At 40.6% G+C, this 25,245-nt stretch overlaps 1 protein-coding gene and 1 long non-coding RNA gene across 2 annotated transcripts in view; one reads left to right on the top strand and one right to left on the bottom strand.

The window, feature by feature from the left end:
- Positions 1-13,324, bottom strand: part of LOC121922802 — a 30,162-nt gene extending 16,838 nt beyond the window's left edge. Inside the window, exons 1-2 of the long non-coding RNA XR_006102232.1 lie at positions 13,259-13,324; positions 6,741-6,781 (exon numbers count right to left, since the gene is read on the bottom strand). This is a non-coding gene — a long non-coding RNA (uncharacterized LOC121922802). The remainder of the gene's footprint in view (positions 1-6,740; positions 6,782-13,258) is intronic.
- DNAH17 (dynein axonemal heavy chain 17) overlaps positions 1-25,245 on the top strand; it is a 138,058-nt gene that overhangs the window by 27,269 nt on the left and 85,544 nt on the right. Inside the window, exons 19-25 of the mRNA XM_042452577.1 lie at positions 2,444-2,626; positions 14,089-14,343; positions 14,759-14,928; positions 16,976-17,198; positions 18,356-18,472; positions 19,105-19,191; positions 19,659-19,811. Coding sequence (XP_042308511.1) covers positions 2,444-2,626; positions 14,089-14,343; positions 14,759-14,928; positions 16,976-17,198; positions 18,356-18,472; positions 19,105-19,191; positions 19,659-19,811 — 1,188 coding nt within the window. The remainder of the gene's footprint in view (positions 1-2,443; positions 2,627-14,088; positions 14,344-14,758; positions 14,929-16,975; positions 17,199-18,355; positions 18,473-19,104; positions 19,192-19,658; positions 19,812-25,245) is intronic.

Raw genomic sequence — 25,245 nt, 5'->3', positions numbered from 1 at the left:
GATTAGAAAACTTGGCCAAAACTAACAAAATGAATTTTGTTACCTAACAAATAAGGGGGGGTAGGGCAGGGGGGGGGGGGGGGAATAATGAAATGCATAGAGATAGAATGGGAGACACCTGGCTGAATGAGATTGTGTGTGAAAAGGATCTAAGAGTCCTAGTAGACCAAGCTGAACATGAGTCAACAGTGTGATGCAGCAGCTAAAAAAGGCAATGCCATTCTAGGCTGCATCAATAGAAGAATAGTGTCTAAGTTAAGGGAACTACTCTGTATTCTGCATTGGTCAGGCATCGTCTAGAATACTGTTTCCAATTCTGGGCACCACAATTCAAAAAGGATGTTGAGAAGCTGGAGCATGTCCAGAGGAGAGTAACCAAAATGTTGAAGGCTCTGGAAACCATGTCCTACAAGGAGATACTTAGGGAGCTGGATGTGTTTAGCCTGGAGAACAGAAAGTTAAGAGGTGATATGACAGCCTTGTTTAAATATTTGAAGGGATGTCATATTGAGGATGCAGCAAACTTGTTTTCTGCTGCTCCAGAGACTAGAACACAGAACAATAGAAACAAGCTACAGGAAAATAGATTCCACCTCAACATTAGGAGGAACCTCCTGACAGTAAGGACTGTTCAATGGGGGAACACTCTTCCTCGAAGAGTGGTGGAGTCTCCCTCCTTGGAGATCTTTAAACAGAGGCTGGATGGCCATCTGTTGGAGATGCTTTGATTGAGAATTTCTGCATGGCAGGGAGTTGGAGTGGATGGCCCTTGTGATATCTTCCAACTCTATGATTCTATGATTCTAAATGTTTACAGATGTACAAACAAATTTCCTTATGTCCTTATCACATGACAAAAAAAAACTGAAATGAAAGGGAAAGTAGCAACTTTCTCCATGTCTGTCTGCACACTGTTGTAGTGCAGTGAACTCTTGCTTTATGCGGGGGATCCATTCCAGACCCCCCTCCTTCACATAAAGCAAATTCTGTGCATGCTCAAGCCCTATTTAGATTACTGGGGTGTGGTCCTGTGCTCAGCGTGGTGCACGTGCCAATAATTAAAATGGGGCTTCTCAGCCGTGTGACCTCAAGTCAACATATGGGAAGCCCGCATATGGGACAGGCTGACTATATTTCTGTTCTCTTCCCAAGTAGGATGGGCATGAAAGCGTGTCTTTTGCCACTCTGGAAAAAACAATTCAACAAAAGACACGCTTTTACAACTTTCTCCCTTGGGAAGAGAACGGAAGTGCTATGATGGCATGCAGAGAGGCATGGAGAAAGCTGCTATTCTCTTGCTCTGTTTTGGCTTTCTTTTTTCCTGTGATAAAGGTCAAAATTAGAATAAAAGTGCAATCCTGAGTCCTTTAGTCAACAAAGTGACAGATGTCAGAATGAGGCAAAGAGACCTTTCTGCCCACAAAGAAAAGATTCGGTATGTATTCAACATCTATACTGGAGATCCCATCTATGGCCACTAAGAACTTATAGCTGCAAAAAATAGGCAGTGGTAAGCACCCCCATGTCCATGTAAAAACTCATACTTGTTTGTTTGATATTCTGTTTCCCATTGAGCCCGAACAGAAAGGCCAAAATAAAGCTGCTTTGGGTCACTTTGGAGGTATACTGTTTAAATGACATGTACATCTTAAGAAGATAGAAGCTGTGCCAAAGCTGTGCTTCAGTCCTTAGGACTGGAGCCTGGCTTTGGTGTGGTTTACAGCCTCTTAGGATGCATGCATCATTTAAACAGCATACCTCCAAAGTAACCCGAAGCAGCTTTATTTTGGCCTGTCTGTTCAGGCCCAGAGATTCTGATGGGAAAGAAATTTGGAAAAGGGAATTCCCTTCCCCCATTGGCATAATCCAATAGACCATTAACTCACCACCACCACCACTCCACACCCAAAGCATTATTTTGTTACACTAATTTTTGTATGCTTAGCAGCAGATTTGGTGATAGGAGTGCATAGCGATCCCAAAGATATAGGGAAGAAAGGGTAGGTAAATTTTAAGTGAATTCTCACACCTGCTTATTGGGAAACATTGATGCTTTTGAACATTCTTATATCTTCTCAAATATCTCAGATCTACATTTACACATTCTGTCCACACAACTTCTGTTATAAAGAATACAATGGGTCCATGTACCTCTTGTAGATACCAAAATCCATGGACGCTCAACTCCCATTATATACAATGGTGGAGTAAAATCGTATCCCTTATATAAAATGGCAAAGTCAAGGTTTGGATTTTTGGAGGTTTTTAAAATATATATTTTCAAGCCATGGATCCATGGATGTATAGTCTGTGGATAAGGGGACCAGAAGTCATAGCCATAATTATGGGATGGGAAAGGCAGGGAGCTGATGGAAAGATATTCAAACTATATTTTGAATTTAAGAATGATAAAAACTGACTAGAATATACTAATTTGTTTTAGGCCAATGTAGCCCCTTTATTTGAAGTGCGCATGGAACTGTATCAAGATGAATTAAGGTATCGTCCATCGCTGGAAGTGGGAGCAGACCAGGGTTTTTTGGAAATGATAGAAAATCTGATGAATGATACCTATGAAACAGCTAAGTTTATACCACGATTGGCAGAAGGGAAACTCAGCTACAAGGTTAGTCCTTATCTGGCAGACATTTTCCCCTTAATTCAGGGTGGAGAGCACTGAATGTGGTATCTTCTCTTGGTTTACTTAGCTGCATACTGTAATTCTTTGAGCAGTTACCATTTCTGATGGTGCATTAGAACATCTCTTTTATATGAGACTTTGTTTTTGTGTTGTTTGAAGCTTCACTACTCTACTATGTAACCTGAAAGTCTCTCATGTGCCAAAACATAACAGTACAAACATAAAGATAGCACATTCTCTCTCTCTTTCTCTCTCTCTCTAGATATATATATGCATTCAGAGGGAGACAGATTGAGAGAGAGATTTGAGAGAAAGATCTAAAACAAATAGTACTAAAATCCACAAAACATCAATTAACCTGAAATTCTCGTCTGTGCGGAAGATATAAATGCAGGACCATGTGTGTCTGTGCCTACAAGTCAAAAGGTTTGAGCCTCAAGCAGATGGGCAGCTTTTAGCAGCCTCTGGCCGCTCCACCCACAAGTGCGCCCTGGGTGGCATGAGACCACAGTGAACAGATCTCGCAGTCTGCAACAGACCACTAGCAAGGAGTGCATTCACAGGATGGCACAGAGGAACAACCCACTACTAATGAGTTGTTTCTGCGCACCAACCTGGACCTGCAAGAGTTCTTTTATGAGTCTAAGATGTTATAGTAGCATTGCTGAATATCTGACTTTCCTGGATACTCTTTTTTAGTCTTTTAGTTTAGAGACCTGCTGTGTTGAGGGTATACACTTTTTTTCTCCCCCCCCCCACCTCCTTTTAATAATTTGGTTAACTCAGGCCCCAAACAGATGGCCAAAAAGTGCCAGCTTCAGGCTGATCTGAGGGCATTGGCGTTCAGATGACACACACACATGGATTGGGTTGAAGCCGTGCCGTGGCTGCCTAAGGCTGTCAAAACCCGGCTGCAAAAGGAGTGCAAAAAGAGATTGAATTTACTGTGAAGATTCATTCAGGGACAGACCTGGAGTGCAGCGCTACCTCCAAGGCCTCCCCGGGGCTGGAGGAGGCCTTAGCCCAGGACCGGAGTGCGGTGCCACCTCCAAGGCCTCCTCGAGGCTGTCACATCCACCTGAGCTGTCAGCTGAAGAGACAAGTCAAGGAGCACCCCCAAACTGCGGACAGAGTCCTTCAGGGGAAGTGTGACCCCATCCAAAACTGACTGGCATAATTCCATTCCTGGATAAGGGGTCCCTATTACATGTACCTCCTTCTTACCTGGATTCACTTTGAGTTTGTTTTCCCTCATCCAGTCCATTACCGCATTAAGACAGGCATTCAGAGGAGAGATGCCATATTTAGTCACTGCATCAGTCTGAGACATAGAGAAATATATTTGGGTGTCATCAGTGTACTAATACCCTCCGCTCCATGTCTCTGGATGATCTCACCCAGCGGCTTCATGTAAATGTTGAACAGCATTGGGGACAGAATCACGCCTTGAGGGATGCCCAACTTGAGCTCCCTCTTGGCCGAACAACTGTCCCCAAACAACACCATCTGGAATCTGCCCGAGAGGTAGGACCGGAACCACTGCAAAGCAGTGCCCCCAATACCCAACTTTCCTAGGCATTCCAGAAGGATACTGTTGTCAATGGTATTAAAAGCTGCTGAGAGGTCCAAGAGCACCAGCAGGGTCACACTTCCCCTGTCAATGCCCAGACGGAGGTCATCGACTAAGGCAACCATGGCCATCTCAACTCCATAACCCGTCCTAAATCTGGTTTGAAATGGATCTAGAAAATCCGTTTCTTCCAAGACTGCTTGGAGTTGAGTGGCGACAGCCCTCCAGATTACCTTGCCTAAGAATGGTAAAAGCGAAACTGGCTTGTAATTGTTTCTGTCCAGGGGGTCAAGGGAAGGCTTTTTTAGAAGTGGTTTAACCACTGCCTTTTTCAGGCAAGATGGAAGACAGCCTTCCCTGAAAGATGCATTAATTATGTTTTTTAGCAGCATCTTAATGGTATCTCCCCCCTGGACAGCCAGCCAAGATGGGCAAGGATCGGGAGAGCGAGTTGTCTTTTTCATACTGCCAAGGAGCTTGTGAACATCCTCGGTACTAACCAACTCAAACTGATCCAGAATAACAGTATAGGCAGAGGCACTGGGTACCTCTTCTGTCACCTCTGTCATAAGGCCGGCATCCAAATCGGCTCTTATCTGAGAGATTTTGTCTGTGAAGTAGTTATTAAAAGCATCACAGCAGGCTTTTGTAGGTTCTAACAAAGAGTTCAGAGTGGGGCATTTGAGTCAAGTCTCTTACCACCCTGAACAGCTCTGCTGGATAAGACTTCGCAGACACAATAGATGCAGAATAGAAAGACTTTTTAGCTGCATCTATTGCCACTCCATAGGATATAAGGAAAACCCTATGGCGTGTCTTATCAGGCATGTGTCAATATTTCTGCCAGCGATACTCTAGCCGTTGTCCAGCCTGCTTCATAATTTTGAGATCATGAGTATACCACGAATTATGATTAGAGGCGGGTTGGAAAGGACACTCGGGAGCGATAGTGTCTATAGCTTTGGTAAGATCGTTGTTCCAAGTGTTAACCAGAGCTTCAACAGAATCACCGACATTACCAACCATCAAACCCTCTAGGGCCTCTTGGAACCTAGCAGGTGCCATCAGCCTTTGAGGGCAGACTATTTTAATAGGTCCTCCACCCCTGATGGGGGGAATAGTGACCTTCAGCCCAACCTTGACCAGGAAATGATCCGTCCATGACAAAGCGGAGATATTAACTACTTCTGCCCACAGATATGCCTGTTCCATACAGAAGACCACATTGAGAGTATGACCTGCACAAGGCCAATTAAAACAGTTATAGCATAGGAAATAATATTTTTTCCAGTGCAGCAGGATAGAAATGTGGATAATGAACAAATAATTCAAAATCAGGGTATCTCATCAGTAAAGATGACCTATGACAATAATTTATAGACTACCTGGAGAACCAAGATGAGGATGAATCCTGTACTAGTGGTGAGAGGAATGTTTCTTCTAGAAAAAGAAGAGCAGGGGATTATGCTGAGGAAATCCCAAGGAAAAAGTTGAATAAAAAGAAACATGTAGAGGACGCCTCATATCAGGAAACAGGACACAAGGATGAAATACATGGTTCCTCAGACCAAGACGATGACATGAATATAGAATCAGACAGGTTGTTTAACAATGAATATTTCTGGTGTTTATTAAAATGAGTATTGAGAACATTGAATTTAGATCAATCAGCACAAATTACTGATGAAAAACCACAAAATAAGTTACCATCAATAATACAGAAGAAAACTATTCAGAAAAATAAATTTCCTTTACCAGAATTATTTAAAGACCTTGTAGCAACAGAATGGAAAGCTCCATTAAATTCTAGACGTCTTCAAATTCAGTCCAACAAATTATATTCTTTTGAGAAAGACACAGATTTCCTAAAGACATCACTTGTAGTTGCACCAGGGATACAGCATTGAAGGACACAGATGAACACAGAGCAGGCAGTGCCCTGAAAAAGTTTAATGTGCAAGGAATTAAGGCAATATTGGAACTTTTATGTTTGCTAGGACTGCAGTACTCTGCACTCAAGAACTACCAAGTCTTGATGAGGTGAACATAGAGACTTTACAAAAGCTGCAAGAAAGAGTACAAAAAGTGTTGCAATACATAGCAGATGAGGCAAATTACACCATAGCATATATGTCCAGGGTAATAGCTGCTATGACAATAGCTAGAAAATCATTATGGTTAAAACCCTGGGACGTGGACCAGAAGTCAATGAACAACTTGGCTTTTATCCCATTTAAAGGAAAACAATTATTTGGAGAGGAGGCATTGGATAAAGTGTTGGTAGAAAACACAAATAAGAAACAGGTTGTACCAACAATCCAAAAGAAAAAAAATACAAAGACTTTTTTTTTGAGGCAACACATCACATCGCAACACCAAAGGTTCATAGAAATATAATGATTACAGGTGACAATGTCAGCAATGGCCAAGACCACGTTACCAAAGAGGGAAACCTGGCATGTACAATAAACAACAATTCTGAGGGAGTGGCTGCTCCCAGAAAAAAGGAAAATCACAATATTGACTTACCTATTGTACCGGTAGGTGGTTGTCTGCTCATCTTTGCAACTCTATGGGAAAATATAACAACAGATCAGTGGGTGCTACAGACACTTCATCAAGGATACAACATAATTTACAATGCATCATCAGAGAGTTGATATAAAAACTCACTGGTACCAAAATCAATACAAAAACAACAAGTGGTCCAATTAGAAATACAGCATTTGCTGGACATAAACGCTATAGAGAAAGTACCACAAGATCAACATTATACAAGAATATATTCAACTTTTTTGTAGCACTAAAATCAAATGGAACTTACCGCCCCATTTTAAATTTGAAATATCTCAATGGTTTCATAAGATACTGCAAATTCAAAATGGAGACACTGGAAGTAATGAAAGAAAATCTGGAACTAGGAGACTAGATGGCCTCTATAAATCTCCAGGAGGCTTATTTACACATTCCTTTGAAATCAAACAATAAGCAATATCTCAGATTCCAATACAAAAAAGATCATTACTAGTTTGTGTTCTTGCCTTTTGGTATAGCATCAGCACCCCACATCTTTACAAAAATTCCACTAATAGCTCACTTGAGAAGGAAGAGAATCCAACTTTTTCCATATTTGGACAATAACCTAACAAAAGCAAGAACAAAGCAATTTCAACTGACACATCTACAAATTATAATCCATACATTAGAAAAATATGGTTTTCTGATCAACTACAATAAACCACTTAACACCAATAAATATAACACATCTAGGAACCATAATAAGTACAAGTGGGTGGTGTTTGAGATTATATCACGAGAAAGAAAAAACACTATTACAAGCTCCTCAACAATTACTCATGACAAAAAGAATGAACCTAATGCAATTAACTTTGATACAAGGACTAATGATTTTGTGCAAACAATTTATCCCATGAGCACAACATCACTGCATGGTGCTACAAAGATTCCTGTTGCCATATCAACAGGCAATAGCAAAAAAATAATAATCGCAGTACACAATAAAAATAGCAACTTAATGAAATGGTGGGTAATAAACTCCAACTTAGTCAGAGGGGTACCAGTAAATATTTCAAATTATGTTAAAGTGACCACAGATGCAAGTCTGTTCTGCTGGGGAGAACATACAGACAGTCTAATGGCAAGGGAACATGGACATACATGGACAAAAAGAGAAACATCAACTGTCTGGAGAGGAAAGCCATTAGCTTAGCACTATACATTTTTGCACATCAAGTAAAGGGGCAACATGTGCAAGTATGGATGAACAATATTACAGTCAGGACTTACATTATGAAGCAAGGTGGCCTTCATTCACCAGCATTGATACAAGAGTCAAACAGGTTATTCAGATGGGCAGAAAGCAATTTGAAATCCATAACAGCAGTCTATCTAAAAGGAGCACACAGTGTAACAACCAACTTCTTGAGTCAACATAATATACATCCAGGGGGATGAGAAACTGAATCAAACAGTTTTCCAAACCTTTTCAGATACCTAGGGGCCATCCAAGATAGACCTATTTGCAAAGGCACAAAATACAAAATTGAAAAGATTCTTCTCAATAGCAGCAAGAAATCAGAGGCGCACAATGCACTTTCGATAACTTGGCACAAGGGGTGTCACTAGGCCTTCCTAACACTACAAATAATACAAAAGGTAATATGAAAAATTTGAATGGAGGAAGCACTAGTACAGTGCACCCTTGCTTTATGTGGGGGATCTGTTCTGGACTCCCCTGCGTAAAGCAAATACAGCCTATGCTCAAGCCCCATTTAAATGAATCTGGCATATGCATGCACCCCATTAGTTGCTATGAGACGCGCTGCCCCTTCTCCTCGTATGGCTTTCAGCATATGCTGAAAGCTGCGTAAAGCGCGCACACTGTAGTTCTAATAACACCAAACTGTCCCCACAGACCTTGGTATCCTCAGCTACTACAGATGTTGGTGACACAGCCAATACAGTTGCCAAAGACACCAGATATTTTACACCAAGGGCCAATTCTTCATTCAAATCCCCATTGGTTAAGTTTGGAAATTGAGTGAACCAAACTATTGAAAGAGGGATATTCTTCACAGGTTGTAAAAACCAGGATAGCATCACGTAAAGACTCCACAAAAATCCACATACACCACAACATGGAAAACATTTGGAACATGGTGCAAAGAGAAAAATCTAGAGATCAAAGATATAACACTATGAACCATTCTACATTTTCTGCAATATAAGGAACTGTATCCAAATACATTGAAAATACAGGTGTCTGCCTTTTCAATAGTACTGGACTTTTTAGGAAAGCCAGTATTGGGACATCCCTACATTGTTATTATTTTTTTAAGAAGAACAACCTTGAAGCCATATCCAACTAACCATAGATTTCCTACCTGTAATTTAAATTTAGTTTTGAACAGACACATCCTTTTTCCTTTCGAATCACTGAAGGACTCAACCTTAAGAATGTTAACTTATAACGTAGTAGTTTTTGGTAGCAATTATCATGGCACGAAGAGTGTCTGAGTTATCAGTGCTGTCGGTTCATCCACGTTTCTGCAAAGTAGTGCCAGACAGGCTGGTCTTAATACCAGATGCCACATCTATCCCTGAGTGTCCAACCAATTCAAGACCTCCAGACAATATATGCATTCCAAATTTTTGTCCTAAGCCAAAATATAAAGAGGAGCTAAAATGGCACACTCTTGTTATCAAAAGAACAGTGCTATTCTACATCAGTAGAACAAAACACTTCAGAAAAACTGAGTCATTATTTGTTTCTTTTAATCCAAGAACAATGGGACAAAAAGCTTCTCCCACAACCATAGGGAGGTGGATTAAAGCGTGCATTTATTTAGGCTGCAATCATGACAAAAAGCCAAGACCATCTCTACTGTGGCCACATTCCACTAGCTCAATGTCTGCTAGTACAGCATATTCAGTATCACACTCAGTATCAGATATATGTCAAGCAGTGAGTTGGACTGAATCAAGAACTTTTATTGGGCACTGCAAGATACACAAGTTCCAATCTGCCTCAGCAGTATTTGGGAGAACAGTATTACAGTCTATAGTGCATAAATAAAGAACCCACACAAAAGATCAAGGGCTTGAGTAAATCCCATTAGTAGTGGATTGTTCCTCCATGCCATCTCGTGAATGAGAAATTAGACTTACCATGAAGATCCATTCAGGGATGGCAGGAGCATCAATGTACACCTGCCCATATTGAAATGATATTAGATCCAAATGGCTTGATAATTAAACTGGCTGGGAAGGGCAGGAGTTTAACAGTTGTTATGGACAAAGGAAAAAAACAGAACTCCTGCAGGTCCGAGTTGGTGCTCAGAAACAACACATTAGTAGTGCATTGATCCTCTTGCTATCCTTGAATGAATCTTCACAGTAAGTCCCATCTTTCATTTTTTGCACTTCTTTTGCAGCCAGGTTTGGACTGCCTTAGGCAGCCATGGCACGGCTTCAGCCCGATCTGGGGCATGTGTCATCTGAATGCCAATGCCCCTAGATCAGCCTGAAGCCGGCACTTCTGGCCCATCTGTTTCAGGTCTGAGTTATCCAAATTATTAAAAGGGCAGGGGGGGAGAGAAAAAGTGTATACCCTACACACAGTAGGTCTCTAAACTAAAGGACTATACAGACCGGCACTTTGTGCCGGTTTGTGGGCGAGGTGAGGGCTAAGCATTCGCATGCTCCAAGCCCTTACACCACTGCCTGGGCACCATTTTGGCATGCACCCTTCTAGATGGTGTGCACCATGTTGACACACCTCCACCGCAATGCCCAAATGGTGCAGCACAGAAAGAGCATCATAACGCCGCACTGTAGCACTTATGATGCCCCTTCCGGGGAGCTGCTTAGGACAGCTTCTTTTTGATCCCTCCAGGGAGCGGATCGGTGCTTCTGCATGCAGTTGCTGCAGCACTAATCCAGGGTGAAAAGGGGCGGCTGCATTCCACCCATCTCTATAGCCCCTAAGAGACTAAAAAAGAGTAACCAGGAAAATCAGATACTGAACAATGCTGTTATAACATGTTAGACCCATAAATGGCATATGTTTACTATGGTATGACTTAGGGCATACAAAAAATGATTACCGTATATATTTGTGTACAAGTCGACCTCATGTATAAGTCAAGGGAAGGTTTCAGGGTCAAAATCCGTGGATAAGTAAAGGGTAAAACTTAGGGGGCTATAAGAAAGGATGAAAAGGGGAAAATACCACTTCTGTCCCTCCTTCTCCTTCTCTGGACCTCTCCCAACCGATTCCCAGGTGCTGGAGGAGAGGGTTTAACATTGGATTGAGAAAGGAAGCAAGTGGTTTTAAATGGAGAGGTGTTTTTTTGTTTTGTTTTTTGTTTTTTGGATAGGAAACCAGGTCTTGCAAAATGGAGCAGAGAAAGAAGCAAATGGGTTTAAATGGGGAGATTTTTCCATGGGAAGCCAGGTCTTGCACAATGGAGCAGAGAAAAAAGCAAGTGGGTTTAAATGGAGAGGATTTTCCATAAGAAGCAAAGGTTTGCAAAACGGACCAGAGAAAGAAGCAAGTGGGTTTAAATGGGGAGTTGTTTCCATAGGAAGCCAGGGCTTGGAAAATGGAGCAAGAGAAAGGTACGTTGATTTAAATGGGGAGTTTTTCTGACAGGAAGCAAAGGCTTGCAAAATGGACTGGAGGGGGAAGGAATTGGTGTTCAATGAAGATTGGGGCATCAGGCTTGCTTGCTTTAGGACCCTTCTAAGCACTACTGATGCATTGACCCTTATATAAGTCTATCCAAGATTTTAGGGGCAATTTTGGGGCATAAATTTCTCGACGTATAGTTGAGTATATATGGTATGCAGTCACTGTAAAGTATAATAAATCACCAAAGAGACGATCAGGCCCATCACTTGAGTGAGCCACGTTAAGTCTGCTGGTTTGGATATCAACAATTCACCTGGTACCTTGGGGAAGATATCACTCCAGAGAGTTACAAAAATATCTTCTACCATATTAACAAGCAATTGGAAGAAAACATTATACCTTACTGATTCCAAAACACATAAAGACCAAGATCCAATGGTGGCTTATGGACAAAAGTTTGGATAAAAGAATACCACTGAGAATAGACACTCCAGTGCAAATAACAATGGATGTGAATCTGAAGGAAGGGGTACACATCTCTCAGCTCAAGGAGTTTGGAGCAAAACAGACAGATGACACAACATAAACTATTTGAAATGGAAGACTGTAAGATTAGTACTATACAAGTTTACAAAGATAATCAAAAACAAACACAAACAAATAGTGACAGACGTTTCAGTACGTACATACATCAACAACCAGGGAGGATTAAGATCAATACCTCAACAACCAGGGAGGATTAAGATCAACAGACTCAGAAAGTCTGTTCAAGTGGACAGAAGGCCACATAACCTCAATCTTAGCAATGTATCTGAAAGGGAGTCCGAATGTCAAAACAGATTTCCTAAGTCAAAATTTAATTCATCCCAGGAATGGGAACTGAACAACACAGTGTTCATGAAAGTATACTACCAATTAGGTCCAAATAGATTTTTTTGGATCAGCAAAGAATTACAAATTAGGAAGATATATTTTGATCAATGGAAGTGTAGTAGCAGAAAACTTCAACATTCTATCAGTAAAATTACTAAAAGGATGCCTATATGAATTTCCACCCATGCCAATAATATACAAAGTTCTACAAAAGATATAGATAGACAAAGTGCACAAAGTGCTGATAGCACCATTTTGGCCAAGGAGGACATGGTTTCCACTGCTGGTGGGCATGTAGATATCACCACCAATCTGACTTCCAAACCATCAGGATCTATTGAGTCAAGAGCCAATTCACCACCCCAACCCAGGTTGGTTACCCTTGATTGCATGGAACTTGAAAGAACATCAAAGGCGAAAATTAAAAAGATGTGGTTATTCAGACAATGTAACAGACACTATTATGGCATCAAGATGAAGGTCAACACAGAAAACCTATAACAGAACATGGAAGACATTCTCAGAATGGTGTAAGAAGAAAATACTTACTGACATGATAGACATAAAGCAGATCTTGCAGTTTTTACAAGATGGCTTAAGAAAAGGATTGAGACCAACATCTTAAAACATCATGTGGCAGCTATGATAAATATGATAAATACGATACAGTTAAATACAATTAAATTGTCTGTGCATGAACACATAAAAAGATTTTTAAAGGGAGCAACAGTGACAACTAACCCAATGGTACACAGGTTTCCCTCTTGGAATCTGTACTTAATGTTAAACGGTTTAACAAAGCCACTATTTGAACAGTTGCAAGAAGATCATTTATGTCACCTGACCAACAAGGTCTCATTTTTTGTGGCAATAACATCTACAAGAAGAGTTTCAGAGATAGCAGCACTATCGCTACAACCAAATTTATGTAAATTCGAAAAAGATCTCTTGGTGTTGAACTTAGATACAAAATTTCTACCAAAATATATTTGGGGTAAAAACTATGACACCTTATACTTACCTACATTTTGCCTGGATCCATGTCATCCACTGGAGAAAAGATGGCATACTCCAGATGCCAAAAGAGCTATTAAAATATATAAGATAAGAACAAAACATTTTAGACAATTGGAGACATTATTCGTATCTTTCAGTCCATGGACAATAGGTCAGAAGGCATTGAAAAATATAAATGCATGATGGATCAAAGTATGCATTTTCCAATGTTATAATTTAGAAATGGCACCAAGGCCAAGAAATGCATATGCACACTCAAAAAGGTCAATAGCAACAAGAAAAGCATGTGCCATAACTACATCTTTACAGGATGTATGTGAGGCAGAGGATGGAGTGAGCCTACCACGTTTATAAGACATTATAAAGTAGACAAATACAAATCACCACAGGAGGATGGTGCTTTAATTAGTATTACCAGAATAAAACAATGCCACCCACAATTAGGGGCTTGGATAAATTTCAATGGTAATGGATAGATCCACCTGCCATCCCGAGAATGAGAAGTTGTACTTACTGAGAAGGTTCATTCTGGGATGGCAGGGGCAGCTATCCACCACCACTCCAAAAAGTAGTCAGGGCTAGGTAAATAAACTGAAGGACAAGAAGAGAGTCCAAATGGTAATAACTGAAAAAGGACGAGGACTCCTGCCAGCATGGGTTGGCATGTGGGATAAACCAAATGGTAGGGGATAGCTCCCCCTGCCATCCCAAAATGAACCTTCTCGGTAAGTACAGCTTCTTATTGTGGTCCAAAAAAGAGTAGTATTCCCAAGCTCGAGATGATTCTGCACGTTTGTGTTTCCCTAAAGGCAATAATGTTACTCATCTTTGCAGTCTGACCTAGAAGATACAGGAGAGTTGCTAGAGATGCGAGAGGAGGTGGCAAACATTGTGATCAGTGCCATGAAGCAAGGAGAGGAATATGAAGATTCCTTTGAGAAATATGCATACCTTTGGATGGATGATCCACATGAATTTATGCAGCGCTTCCTCACCTTTGGCCGGGCTCTAACACAGGAAGAGCTGGAATCTCATGCAGAAGAGTACTTGCCTCACATGGTACCCACCTTAGAACAATTTCAGCTCCAGGTGAGAGGTGATATGTGGGTGTTACTGTGTATTTGATAGATATGTTTGGGTAAGTACCCATTCTAGTCCTTTAAGGCCCTGTTCCTAGCATGGTTAAACTACTCAGTCCAGCTTTCTGAAATCCACTGCCCAGATATAGTATCTATTCCATATTTGTAACCCAAGAAAAGTCACATCATCACTCCATAACGATTAAAATAGCTTATCTTGTATTGCAAAAAAGTGAAATTATTGTGAGGTTATTGCTTTTTAAATTCGAACTGCAATGTTATATACTTTAGGGTTTGAGGGGGACTAATGATAAGTAACCAGTTATTTGCAACAAGGTACTTCTAACCTCTGGTGAGCATGTAGAAATATTTATTTGCTAGTTTACATTATCCCATTGAGCCATGGCTTTTTTGTGGCTTTCTAGATTGACACTTATGAGAAACTCTATGAAGAAGTAGCTAAGTTTGATAACACCAAAGTGTTCAATGGTTGGTTGCAAAGTGATTGTCGTCCCTTCAAGCAAGCACTCCTAAATACCATCAAGCGCTGGAGCCTGATGTTCAAGCAGCACCTCATTGACCATGTAACCAGCAGGTAGGATGGAAAGTAATTTTAGCAATCTCCAACATCCATTCTAATGTCACAGCTCCACCCATCTACCCCCATGGTGATCAGCCATAGCCACTCAGAGTCGTGTGTGTGTAAAGAAAGAGAGTTGAAGCATCTCTGTTTGTAGTCAGATAGCCCTCAGGAGGCATAAGAGTGTGACATAACAAGATCTGGCACTTTTCACCATGTGAAGAAATACTTCTTAACAGTTTCAGATGATTCCAAATTCTAGTATTTATAAGAAAGGAGGGAACCTCTGACAACCATGGAAAGAAGCAGTAGATCCCACAGCTGAAGGATCTGACTTTATCTGGGTTCCTAAATAGGGCAATTGTTATACTGTATTAAACTATTTTCAGCAGCTGTTGGATTTTTTAAAAATTCTTTCTGTCCAGCCCCCAGTAAGATTCCAGAAGCCTTCTGGAAATTCTACCTGCTCCAAGTGGACAAGTGAATCATCCATCTCACAGGAAGACCTGGAAAGAACTGTCACGGTCCATAAAACTTAGGCGTTCAAAGTGACAGAAGACACTTCTGTTGTTTTTACTGCAACCCACAACTACCCTTTTGGATAACACTCCTGTATTTCTGTTTCCCTTACTATTGAAATAGGTCAAGGTATCCCAGGCCCCATTCTCACTAGCCCATTTGCTCTGGATAGAACTGGGTAGATCCGGTTGCCCCCATACTGAATCAACACAGTTACAAGTGCCCACTACCCTTTACCTCAATCAGGGCAATTTGCCCCTCTGAAGCTCACATTTGCAGTACCGCTTTAAAATTGAGCCTCCTTTGTTGTCATTCAAATTCATTTCCACTTTCGTCAAAGGTGACATATCCTACAGCCATTGGCCAATTGAATGGGTGCTTTCCCACCTCCTTTTTAAAAAAAACTAGCAGCAGTGTGCACATATTCTGTCAACTTGTTAAATTAAAAAACCTCCAGCTGTGTGTGTGTTGTGTGTATTTGGTTCATTATAGATTATGGCAACCCTAAAATGACGCCATCCTGGGGTTTTCTTGGCAAAATTGGTTCCGAGGAGATTTGCCATTACCTTTCCCCTGAGGCTGAGAGAGTGTGACTCCCCAAAGTCATGAGTTTCCACAGCCTTCCCTCTGAATGCCAGCCTCTAGCTGACCCTTTGCTTCCAGCCTAGCATTTCCTCCTCTTTGGAACCTCTTCCCTTCCCTTCCCTTCCCTTCCCTTCCAGGTTCCAGCCCAAAGCATTTGCATAATCTTACATAATAATAATTATTATAATAACAAATGTGCTTCCAGAGGAGGCAACCTGAATGCCATCTCTGCATCTGCTTTCCCTCCGATTGCCACCCCAGAATGCCACCTCTCCTTACACAATACTTGTAGCACAAGCATTCACACATTGTATCAATTTCCCAAATTGAAAGGAATAAACTTACAAAAGAGAGAGAGAGAGATGCCTGTGAGAGGGGAGGCATGTTTCACCCTCTGCCCTCCCTCTGACCTAAATCCCTCCCCTGAACTTGACCCGATCATGATCCCTCCTCTTGGAATCTCCTTGCCCTGCCTCCATTTTCCACCCCAAAATGCCATCTATCCTTCCCTCCTCTTTGGATCTCCTTGCTCTGCCTCCATTTTCCACCCCAAAATGCCATCTATCCTTCCCTGTGAATCGTCTTCCACAAGCATTTGCACTGTCACACATACAGAAATATAAAAAATGCTGCTTGCAAAACGACCGGTGTGAGAGGGGAGGCATGTTCTGCCCTCCCTCTGACCTAAATCCTTCCCCTGAACTTGACCAGATCATGACCGGGGCCAAGTTCACATTTGCCGGCAGCAGGGAAGAAATGGGTTTTCCAAAAAGAAATGGGAAATAATCTACTTTCGGAAAAAACGCACTAAGGGGGATTTGCTCTGGTGTGTAAAACCCCAATTCTGATGTGTTTAAACCGGTGCCAATGGGAACTTCTGACTTTTAATCAGGGTTACAATTCAGTACAAAGGTAATCTGAATGGCCCCAAAGTTGGAACCTGTTATTTCCTTTACAGCCTTCAGGATCTTGCTGCTTTCATGAAAGAAGCCAATGCAGGCTTATCTAAACCGTTGAAAGAAGGTGACTATGATGGGCTTGTAGAAGTGATGGGGCACTTGATGCGAGTCAAAGAAAGACAGGTAGCAACTGACAATATGTTTGAGCCACTGAAGCAGACTATTGAGTTGCTAAAACTCTATGGAGAAGAAATGCCTGAAGAGATCCATATGCAGTTGCATGTAAGTTACTGGATGCTTTACAGTGGAGATATTTGAATAATGGGAATTTTTATTTTTAGCTTTTTAAAAGTGGAATCAATTGGCTTTTTTCCTTTTGTAGAAGAAGCAATGGTTGCTTTTATAATATGTCCATGCATGTTTGATACAGAAGCATGGTACAGCCTTTAAGAAAGGCCCCACCCAGATACATATCTGGTCCACATAAAATGACCAGAAGTCCTCCTTTCCCAGACATGTCCTAAATTTCAAGCTTGCTTGTGTGTGTGTGTGTGTGTGTGATAAAGGAATGCCAAAATGTCCTCTATTTTGAGGACATAAAACCTGTCAGGCAAGCAAGATGTAGCCCAATAGATTTTTTTAATGCTATTCACTGCTTCAAAGGGCTTGTCAGTTCTCCTCAAGCAGTAAGCATGACAAAAATGTTTAGCCTGCAACTATATTTCCTAATCACTACAGAAAAACACACATCAAAGATGCAAAAAAAAAAGGGGGGGGGGGAAGGAAAGTTGTGTGTTTTTTCTGAAGGAGGTGAGGAAATGTAGATTCAGTCAAGGGTTTGTTGCTAGTAAAGTAGAATTTTAAACATTTCCTCAGAGTTCTATAAGTATATTGCAAGCAAACAAAACAGTGTATTGAAGATAAGTTCATCCAAAAAATATGGTTGAGTGCATAATAAAATACAGCGTGTGTAATATTGTTGTAAATTAACCATATGAAATGAATTTATATTTATATTAGCGTTTTTAGCTCTTATTTGATAATGTTCAACATTTTTATTGAATGTCCTACATTTTGCGGTGCCTTGTCCTTCTTGGAGGTTATGACAACTGGTCACCCTGGGTCCACACAATGTGTAGATGGCTGAACAGTGCTCTGCGGTCTCTGCATCCACTAATGAAGCCTAGGACCTACTTGGTGTACACATGCTTTCTCTTGATTGATGCTGTAAGCAAAGTTCAGGAATCTGCAAATCTGAACACAAAGAATGTTATTGCCACCATTTTGCAACTTGACTCTGACCTCCTTCTTCCCCATCCTGCCTCCCCTGTCCCCACTCCATATTTTTCTGTGGCGGCCTTTCTTGGTTTTACTAAACAGCCATCTCTCTCTGATTCATGTGAGCAAAAATTAAGAGCTGTCCTTATACTTGCTTTTAGGACTTGCCAGAACAATGGAACAACACAAAAAAGCTGTCATTCCAAGTCAAGCAGAATGTTGCTCCTCTTCAAGCCAATGAAGTTACAATTTTGCGAAGGAAATGCCAGCAGTTTGAGGTACCTTTTGTGCTTAACTATTTCCTCTGTCCGATTGTAATGCTGAGGGGAGGAGAACTTTCTGTCTGAGAAGTCTAAGTAGCTTCACCAACTACAAATTCCAAGATTTCATAGGATGGAGCAGTTACAGTTAAAGTGCTATCAAACTGCTTTAATTGTGCAATGTGTATTCACTGATAATAACTTGTCTTTTTGGAGGTTTTCAAACAGAGGCTGGATGGTCATCTATCTGGGGTGCTTTGATCCTGTGTTGCTGCATGGCAGAGGGTTGGACTGGATGGCCCTTGGGGGTCTCTTCCAACTCTATGATTCTGTGATCTTTCTGAAAAATCTAACATGCTGTCATGTCATGGCATGCCCAAGGAATGAAGAGTGTAGTGAGGAAAAAGTGACAGCTAACCCAACAAAAGACATTACTAATGCCTCATTATTCCCTACAGGCTGTGCCACATTGTGAATGGTTTAGAGAGTGGGGGCCCACAAGGGCTCTTGCCACAACTACTATTTGTTTATGTGTCTTAGAACATTATCCAGGCTGTTCTCATCTGAGTGTCAGAGACCAAGCTATGGCTTCCAGGTGCTGCATGATCCTGCTTAACCAAGTTACTCTCTTTTCTTATTTTTCCTCTTAGATTAAACAACATGAATTCAGGGAAAAATTCAGAGTGGATGCACCCTTCACTTTTGTTGATCCAGACCCTTATAAATCTCTCAATAAGGTAATTTGCTTAACAGATGGGACTGTTTATATCGCAGTGTGTCTGCCTTCTCTACAGAATAACAGCCATGCTTTTATTATTATAGCAAAACAGCATTTTCCAAAAAATTGGCCAAGCTGTTTGGGCTCAGTGGCTTCCCTGTGTGCATTTGAATGAGTGTATGGTCACCATGAAAATTAATGCATATTCTACTAACCATGCATCATTATAGCCTTCAGTGGTGTAGAAGCTAATCTATCTTGCAGGCTAACTTCCACAGAAGCACATTACAATGCTTCTTTGTCGCTCCTTGGCCTATATTTGCCCTCTGTATATCGGTGTCAGAACAAGTTACATTAAACTAACATATTCTATATGATAAGAAGGTCCATAGGTGAGGCAGCCAATCTTCACCATTCCTACCAGCAAAACATCTGCATTCAGCTGACTAAAACATTAGCTAATGCTTTTCCATTTTCTGCTTCTAGCAACAAAAAATGATTACTGCTATGGAAAAAGAGATGGCAGCTCTATCGAAGTCAGCAGGCTTGTTTGAAGTATCTCTCCCAGATTATAAGCAGCTGAAAGCATGCCATAAGGAAGTCCGCTTGCTCAAGGAGCTCTGGGATATGATTGTCTTGGTAAGAAACTGGACCTGTCATTTGTACAGAAAGCTAAGTGGTGCTATAGAATCCCTGTACTGAAATTTTGAATTCTTTCACAAGGAAGTGAGAATGTTGAGCTCAGCATCCCTATTTTTTGGCATCAAGTTGTGCAGTGCAGATAAAAATAATTCAGGCTGCAAAATGTGTTGCTCCTATAAATTGAACTAAGAATATGTTCTTTTGAATGTATTTTCCAACCAGCTCTACCAAACTATTGTTTTGCCTGGTGAGGATTCACTGTTGTTTTTCTTCTTCTTGTATTCCTTCAAGTTGTTTTCAACTTACAGTAACCCTAAGGTGAACCAATCATGGTTCTTTCTTGGCAAGGTTTCTTCAGAAGAGGTTTGTCATTGCCTTCCATTGAGGCTGAGAGCATGTGACTTGCTCAAGGTCACCCAGTGGGTTTCATGGCCAAGTGGAGAATTGAACCTTGGTCTCCAGAGTCATAGTCCAACACTCAAATCACTATAACACAGTGGCTCTACTCTGACAAAAGACATCAACATTTAGTTAGCATAGGCAGTCTGTAGTCCTTCAGATATCTTTTAGGCTACAACTTCCATTATCACTGACCACTGGCTGTGTTAGCTGGGGCAGATGGGACCTGGAACCCAACTGAAGGTTCCTCTCCTTGCTTTAGTGGCTGTTGAATAGTATCCTGACTATTCAACACCAGCAAGGGAATGGGGTCTCCCTTGAGTGTTGGACAGTCATATCTGTAAGAACCAGGGACAAAGCAGAGAAAAAGAAGAACAGGGGAAGCTGCCTCTGAAGCACCTGGGGATCCTAGGGTGATCTCCAGGAAGCCAGTGCTGGATAGTAGATTTCACATCTTTCAGAGAGTGTCTCTTTCCCTTCTCTTCTGCTCTGCTGCTGTAGTTCTAAATTGTAGTTGTCACAACATAGCATCCTTGCTGATTCACATATAATACATTTCAACCAGAATTTCTGCATAGGAGATTTTTACAACCCAAGGAAATGATAGTAAGTAACACTGGAAGATCACAATGGTGGTCCCCAGAGAGATCACAAATGACATGGAAAGTTGTTGGTAGAATCCTCCAAAACACAGCTGTTTTATAACTACAGATATTTTCCCTCTATTATTTCTACTGATGTTGAGTGCTCCTCTGGTGAATCTTTCAGTCAAGTGTGTCTGTGTAATCTTTAAACAGCCTGTCAGATCCATATAGCAGGGCTACTAACTTCTCCATATCAGTGACATCATTTGTCATTCTCTGGATGGCCCAGAGGAGCAATCCACATACTTTTGGGTTATTCCTCTGTGGGTGCAGATGAAGCAAGACATTGGACTCCTGCTTCATCTGCTGCCATGCAGGAACCCAGTAATACGTGGACTGCTTATCTAATCCATACCAGAATGAACATTTATGGTAAATACAAACTTACCATGAGTAACAGGCGGAAACCAAAAAGTGTGGTTTTCCCCTGTCACTGCTCTATTAGGGATGTCATGTTGTTGTTATTATTATTGTTGTTATTATTATTATACTTTATTTATATAACGCTGTAGATTTTCACAGCACTGTACATACAAACAATAAAATAGATAAAAGTAAACCTGCCCATGGCATACAATCTAAGAAATAATAGCATAATACATATAAATAATGCATAACAATACAGGAAAGGGTTCAATAAAGTAAGGCAGGCAACAAATTAAAAATGTCAAATAACAAATGATAGTCACGCAATGCCTGGGAACACTTCTCTGAACAGGATGGTCTTCAACTCAGTTTTGAAACTGGTTAAAGAAGTAATGACCCGTGCTTCTGGGGGAACATGATATGTGCATCTACTTTTCATCCTCCTTCCAGTTTTTAGTTTAAGAGATTTCTAAGCCACCTTTCAAGACTTAAAAGTTCTGTTATGGTAATGTACAAAACAATTAAAGAACACAATAACAATAGTACAAATATAAAAGTATCATTCTCTGTGAGGCTGAAGACAATAACTATGGAAAAAGCTGTACTGGTTTGAAAAGGGGTTGATGGAGCAGTTATCAATTCCTTTGGTTGATGAACCTGTATCAGGTGTCAAATTTGCTCTTCCATGTGAAGGAGACATGACATAGATAAGAAATGGATTGATTTGACACTGAGGAGCACTCATGAAGCTTCAGTCAGGGCATGAATTGAAGCACTAATGTTTGCAAAAGCAGGAATGTTCTGGGTTAACAGGATGTTCTAGATACGGAGGATTTATCAGCCCACTGATTGCAAAGGGTGCTAAGTTGATTGGATAAGTTACTTCAGTAAGTAACAGGTATCATTTATGTCAGGGATTTGAAGGGTTAAAACACAGCACACAGGGAAATGCTTGATGTGTATGTGTTTGGCCATGAGCATTCAGCAGAGTGGCAAGGCTGAACAGCACAGCTGAAGCTCATTGGCTCAAGGACACTTCAGTGCCCAAGTGCACGTAGCCATGGATGATGAAACCATGTGTCTGGATTGCACAGGAGATACATGACGTGGTTACACACCTGAGCTCACTGGGTTTGGGAGACTACATGGTCTGGAGACTATATAAACCCAGGGGTTGCAAGGGATAGCTTGTGGGTTTGAAGTAGGAGTTGGATTGGTATGGTTTGGAGTTTTAGAGGTCTGGATTTGTATAATAGCACTGTGAATAAAGAGCACTTTGGGGACTTTGTTTCTCTGGTGGTTTATCAGAAGAAGCTACAGCATCAGTTTGCTGTGTGTCCCCGGAGGTCCCTGCATTGCTGCAGTTCCTGGAAGACATCCAGTTGCTGTCATCCCAATTGGACTTTGGAGCCACGCTTCAGCTTCTGGAAATTGCCAGCTCTGCTACAAGGGTCTGATTTAACCCCAGGACTCGTTTGAGTTGCTGATAGTGGTTGTTGGACCCCAGCAGTTGTGCTGACAATTTATGATGCAGCAGTGTATTCAGCCAGGGCAATCACAGCAATAATAGTTGGAAGGAGATCCTTGTGGCTGAAACATTGGGACATTCATCACAACCCTAGGACCAGTTTGGTAAATGTGCTTTTCACAGGTAAATTGTTATTTGGTGAAAAGGCTCTAAGTAAAGTGCTAGGTAAAGGTAAAGACAAAAATCAGGTCTTTTCTACAACTCAAAAGAAAAAAATTGACAGAATTTTTTAATAAAAAATGAATCTAACTCCTTTCATGGAGGAAGAAATTATCAAAGACAAAGAGACTTTAGGTCTTTTAGACCACAATGGAATAGATCTAAATTTCAGGGTTAACAACAGTTCAGAATAGGTGCAATTCAACCCAATAAGGTTGGAAAGGCACAATACTGACTTGAGACTAATACCAGTAGGGGAAAGACTTTTTCACCTTGGACATCTTTGGCCCCTCATTACATCAGACAAATGTTGAAAGTTGGTAACAACAGGTTACAGAGTTCAATTTCAGAATCAGCTAAAGGGGAGATTTTTCTCATCTTCAGCATTAAAAGAATTGGTGAAAAAAGAGATTAAACAGAATGAGATTAATCATTTGTTAAAAATAGCAGCCATAGAAAAGATGCTTCAAAATCAGAAATTTCAGGGAGTACAGTATATTCCCTATTCTTCACAGTTCCCGATCGCAGTGAAGGTTACAGACCAAACTTAGATCTAAAGTATCTCACTAGGTTTGCCCAGTACAAAAGGTTCAAAATGGAGACTTTACAAACCATTTGGAATTTTGATTTCTTTGACTTGTAGGAAGCTTACTTACATGTATCAATAAATCCAGGCTGCAGGAGTATTTCAAGTTCAGTGATCGTCCTTACCAGTTCAAGGCTTTACCATTCATACTGGCTCCAGCCCCAAGGGTTTTTACCAAGCTCTTAGTGCCAGTAGTAACCTACTTGGAGCAGCATCAAGTATTCCTTTTTCCTTATTTAGATGATGTCTTAGTGAAGGTGAAAGACTGAGAGAAAGCTGTTTTAGACTGCAAAAGATCAATAGAGTGTTTACAGATTTTTGATAAATTATGAAAAAAGTCACCTAGTGCCAGCAAAAAGATTAAACATTTGGGTGTCTTCATAAACACAGGAAAAGTTTGTGTTTTCCTTTCAGAAGAGAGGAAGATTTTAAAAAAAATATGAATGCAGAATTAATTCCAGTAAAGGCAGTGAATCTGATACATGCAGTAAAAGTGCTAGCAGTTTTAAAATCAATAATTCAATTAGTTTATTGGGCAAGGTATCATACCAGATTTTCTTCACCCTCATCAGTTATCAATAATAAGGAAGAGATGTTTCAAACTTGACAATTTCCAAGAACATACTGGAAGATATTAAAGTGGAAGCTGAAGGATGAGATCCTCAATAACAGGGATTCTCTTGTCCCTCAGGAAAAAATATTGTTAACAATGTATGCCAGTCTGTTTGGCTGGGGAGCCCATTACGGAGATCATTATGCAGAGAGTCAATGGCCAGTGTCAGAGAAAGTGATGCATATTAACATTTTGGAAATGAAAGTTCTAAGGCTAGTGTTATAACATCTCGAAGCACAGATTCAGTATCACAATGTGCTCATTTGCACATACTATGTAGCAGTGGAAACTTATTTATGCAACCAGGGAGGATCCTGTTCTCAATAGTTGATAGCAGAATCGACAAAAATTCTGAAATGGACCAAGAGGCATCTAAAGTAGTTAACAGCAGTTAATGTGCAAGGTTCAATTAATATAACAGAAGATATTCTAAGCAGAAATAGAATAATGCCAGGAGAATGGAGCTTGAATCCAGTAGTTTGCAGCTTTTTCAAAGCAAATGTAGGACTTTTATAATGGACCTTTTTGTTTCTGGAAAGAATTTGAAAGTAAAAAAAATTAATTTCAATCATTTTAATTTGAAGGAAGTCAAAATGTGGAAGAACAAGATGTATTGACAATGATGTGACCAAAGGCCTATTGTATATGTTTCCAGCTTTGACAATAGTTTTAAGAGTATTGTTGAAAATAAGGCAGGAGAAGACACAAGTAATTTTGATTGCACCTTACTGACATTTCAGGCCTTGGTTTTTAATGATGATTGAAATGTCCATTGTATTTACCTCTGAGAGAGGATTTGTTAATATAAGGTCAGGTGTCTCATCTGGATCCATGTTTGCTAAAATTAGATACATGCAGTTTGAAAGGAGACAGTTAAAAAGTCAGCGTTATTCAGAGTCAGTGACAGACTGTTTTTAAATCCAAGAGGAGATCAACACAGTTTATTTATAAGAACACTTGGAGAACATTCAGAAAATGTTGTGTTGTGTAGAGCTTTCAGTGATGCTGGAGAACACATCTGTGAAAGATATCCTGGCCTTTCTGCAGGATGGTTTGAAGAAAGGTCTAATACCAAACACTCTGAAAAGGCAATTGTCAGCTTTGTCTTCTATATAAGGAAATAATAATAATAATAA

Source organism: Sceloporus undulatus, chromosome 2, assembly GCF_019175285.1.
Source record: "Sceloporus undulatus isolate JIND9_A2432 ecotype Alabama chromosome 2, SceUnd_v1.1, whole genome shotgun sequence".
In the NCBI taxonomy this organism is placed as follows: Eukaryota; Metazoa; Chordata; class Lepidosauria; order Squamata; family Phrynosomatidae; genus Sceloporus; species Sceloporus undulatus.
This window is presented reverse-complemented; position numbering and strand designations above follow the sequence as displayed.